The 2,318-nt window shown below is 54.4% G+C and overlaps 1 protein-coding gene across 1 annotated transcript in view; it reads right to left on the reverse strand.

Annotated features, from left to right (window-relative positions):
- LOC104135259 (T-cell surface glycoprotein CD8 alpha chain-like) overlaps positions 1–2,318 on the reverse strand; it is a 21,694-nt gene that overhangs the window by 4,797 nt on the left and 14,579 nt on the right. Inside the window, exons 2-3 of the mRNA XM_035888648.1 lie at positions 467–846; positions 194–202 (exon numbers count right to left, since the gene is read on the reverse strand). Coding sequence (XP_035744541.1) covers positions 194–202; positions 467–846 — 389 coding nt within the window. The remainder of the gene's footprint in view (positions 1–193; positions 203–466; positions 847–2,318) is intronic.

Genomic DNA, 2,318 nt, shown 5'->3' on the forward strand with positions numbered 1-2,318 from the left:
CCCCTGCCATGGCACAGCTGCTCCTGTGGCTGGTGCAGGGCTCAGGTCCCGGGGGACTTCATGGAGCCCATTTTGGATAGTGACCCCCTCCCAAGAAGGGTCTCCCAAGACCCAATAAGGAGCTGCAGCCTCCTTATTTCTTGCTTTCTGCCACCACCCTCAGAAAGCCTGAGCCCTCAGAGGTTGGTGAGACCTTTGGGACCTAGGTGAGGTGAGGAAGGGGGTGGTGGTGTTGGTGGTGGCCTTTTCCTTCTCTCTCATGCCTTTAGAGCCACGAATGGGACAGAGAAGTGGGGATGGGGAGGTGATGCTGGGTCTGCCCGTTCATCTTTGCCTTTGGGCAGGAGTGGTGCCATGCAAAGAAATAGCAAGCAGGGAGCCTCTGGTAGGAGGGCAGGTACGGTGGTCACAAGATGCCTTGGGCAAGCAAGCAGGGCAATGAGGTTTATGGGAGAGGCAACTGGTTAAAAAAGGCATGGGGAGCGGGTGCTGGGCATTTTGGCAGAGCTAAGCAAGGTTGAGTAGAGGTGTTGCTGACCTGGGAAGAAGGCAGGCTGGCCAGGGCTGAAGTACAGCATTTGGTTGCTGTTCATGAGGCAGAAATAGTTCCCCTCATCCTGTGTCATGAAAGACTTCACTACCAGCCGGTAGAAGCTGTTGTCTTTTCTTGCCTCAAAGCGTGTGGCTGTCCCCTCATTCCGCTCAAAGGTGGTCCGGCCCAGGGAGGAAATGAAGACGATGAAGTGAAGGGTCCCATCCTTGTCCTGGCGGACCCAGGATACGCCGCTGTCCTCCTTGTCGGAATGGCACTGCAGCTCCAGCCGCTGGCCCCGCTGGGGGAGGGTGCTCAGCAATCAGCCAGCCGGGCTTTAAAGATGGGTGCTGCCCTTCAGAAAAGCTCTTCAGCTGCCTTCTCGGGATGGTACCCTTCCCAGCTTATTGGCAGTGACTCTCTAAACCCACTGACTGCTCAACCCTCTTTTCCCCCTCCCCTCTCCCCTCCAGAACCTTTTCTCTGACCGGGCTCCCTTCCCGGTGCGTATGATGCTGCAGCCACCCCTCTGGCTGCCCTGCCCGGGCTGAGGTGGTGCCGCCTTTAGCCCCACAATTACTGAGCAAACCTCAAAGTCAGCCTTTTGGGTTTGCTTTCTATGTCCCCTTTACCTATTTAGCCCAATTGCTTGGATCCCGTGGAAGGGTTTTGGTTGCCCCTCCCGGGGATGGTGATGCACAAATGCTGTGTCCGTACTCACAGAGCCCCAGAGCGAGGAGAAGGAGCAGTGCAGGAGAGCCGGCCATCTTCTCCTAGGGGTGGTTGTCCTTGGGGTGGGTGCGTGCAGCGGAGCAGAGATGATCTCGCTTGACTTAGGAGGCTGCGTCGCTCTTTGGAGAGGATGTGATGTCATCGGGACCCTCTTGGGTAAAGAGAGGTGGTTCAGCATCTGTGATAAAAGGAAGGGAAAACAAAAAGATTTCTGAAGAATTTCAGTTCTAACCCAGAATTTGGGCTCATTTATTGTTCCTGGTTCTTCATGGTGATTCAAGAATTTTGTCTTGATGACTTCTGTAGAGGTTCAGACTGATGATGCTCGTGCCTGAGGTAGGATCAGCCACCGCAGCCCGCTGTCTCCCAGCCGTCGCGGGCTTCAGAGCAGCTCCCACTCTGCAGAAGTCATGGACAAGCCCCATGCCTTGGCTGTGGGCCCCAGGTTGTGTTTGTTGGCAGGGATTCTGCTGCCTTCGCCTGTGCGCACTCGAGGGGTCTCGTGTGGATGGCAGAGCACACCCTACTTCATCGCCCAGCAAGCAAGACATGGGTGTCCCATGGCTTACATCCATGCATATTTTCCATCTCCAAGCACATGCACTACCAACACGCAGCTGAGTTCTTCAGGTGCTCAGTCGCTCTCGTTGCAATTCTTCTTTGCAATTGCTCTGCAGAAGGTGCTTTGTGCAAGGCAGGTGGTCTGTGATCTGAAACCCACCAATAAAGCCCCACGTCCCAGGGGTATGCTTTTTTAAAATATTTTTTTGTGAACATCTTGTGGTTTCCTTCTCTAACCACAGGGGCTTCCGCCCTGCCAAAAAACCCCTTGCATGCTTCAGCGAAGAGGGTCCTTGCTGCTGCCTCCAGATGACCACCTACACGTGGGTATGGGTGATGCTTCCTGCAGCTTTGCACATACAGGAGCAACAGTTTGACCAGGCTGCGAGGTGCTGGGCTGGTGTATCACTTATTTCTCTGTTTGGGACTTCTTGGCTTTCTTGCTGGTTATTTTCTTGTGTGAGGTGTTTGTCTATTGCTCCTTTGCAAAGAA

The sequence above is a fragment of the Egretta garzetta genome, unplaced genomic scaffold, assembly GCF_000687185.1.
Source record: "Egretta garzetta isolate BGI_Z169 unplaced genomic scaffold, ASM68718v1 scaffold241, whole genome shotgun sequence".
Lineage (NCBI taxonomy): Eukaryota > Metazoa > Chordata > Aves > Pelecaniformes > Ardeidae > Egretta > Egretta garzetta.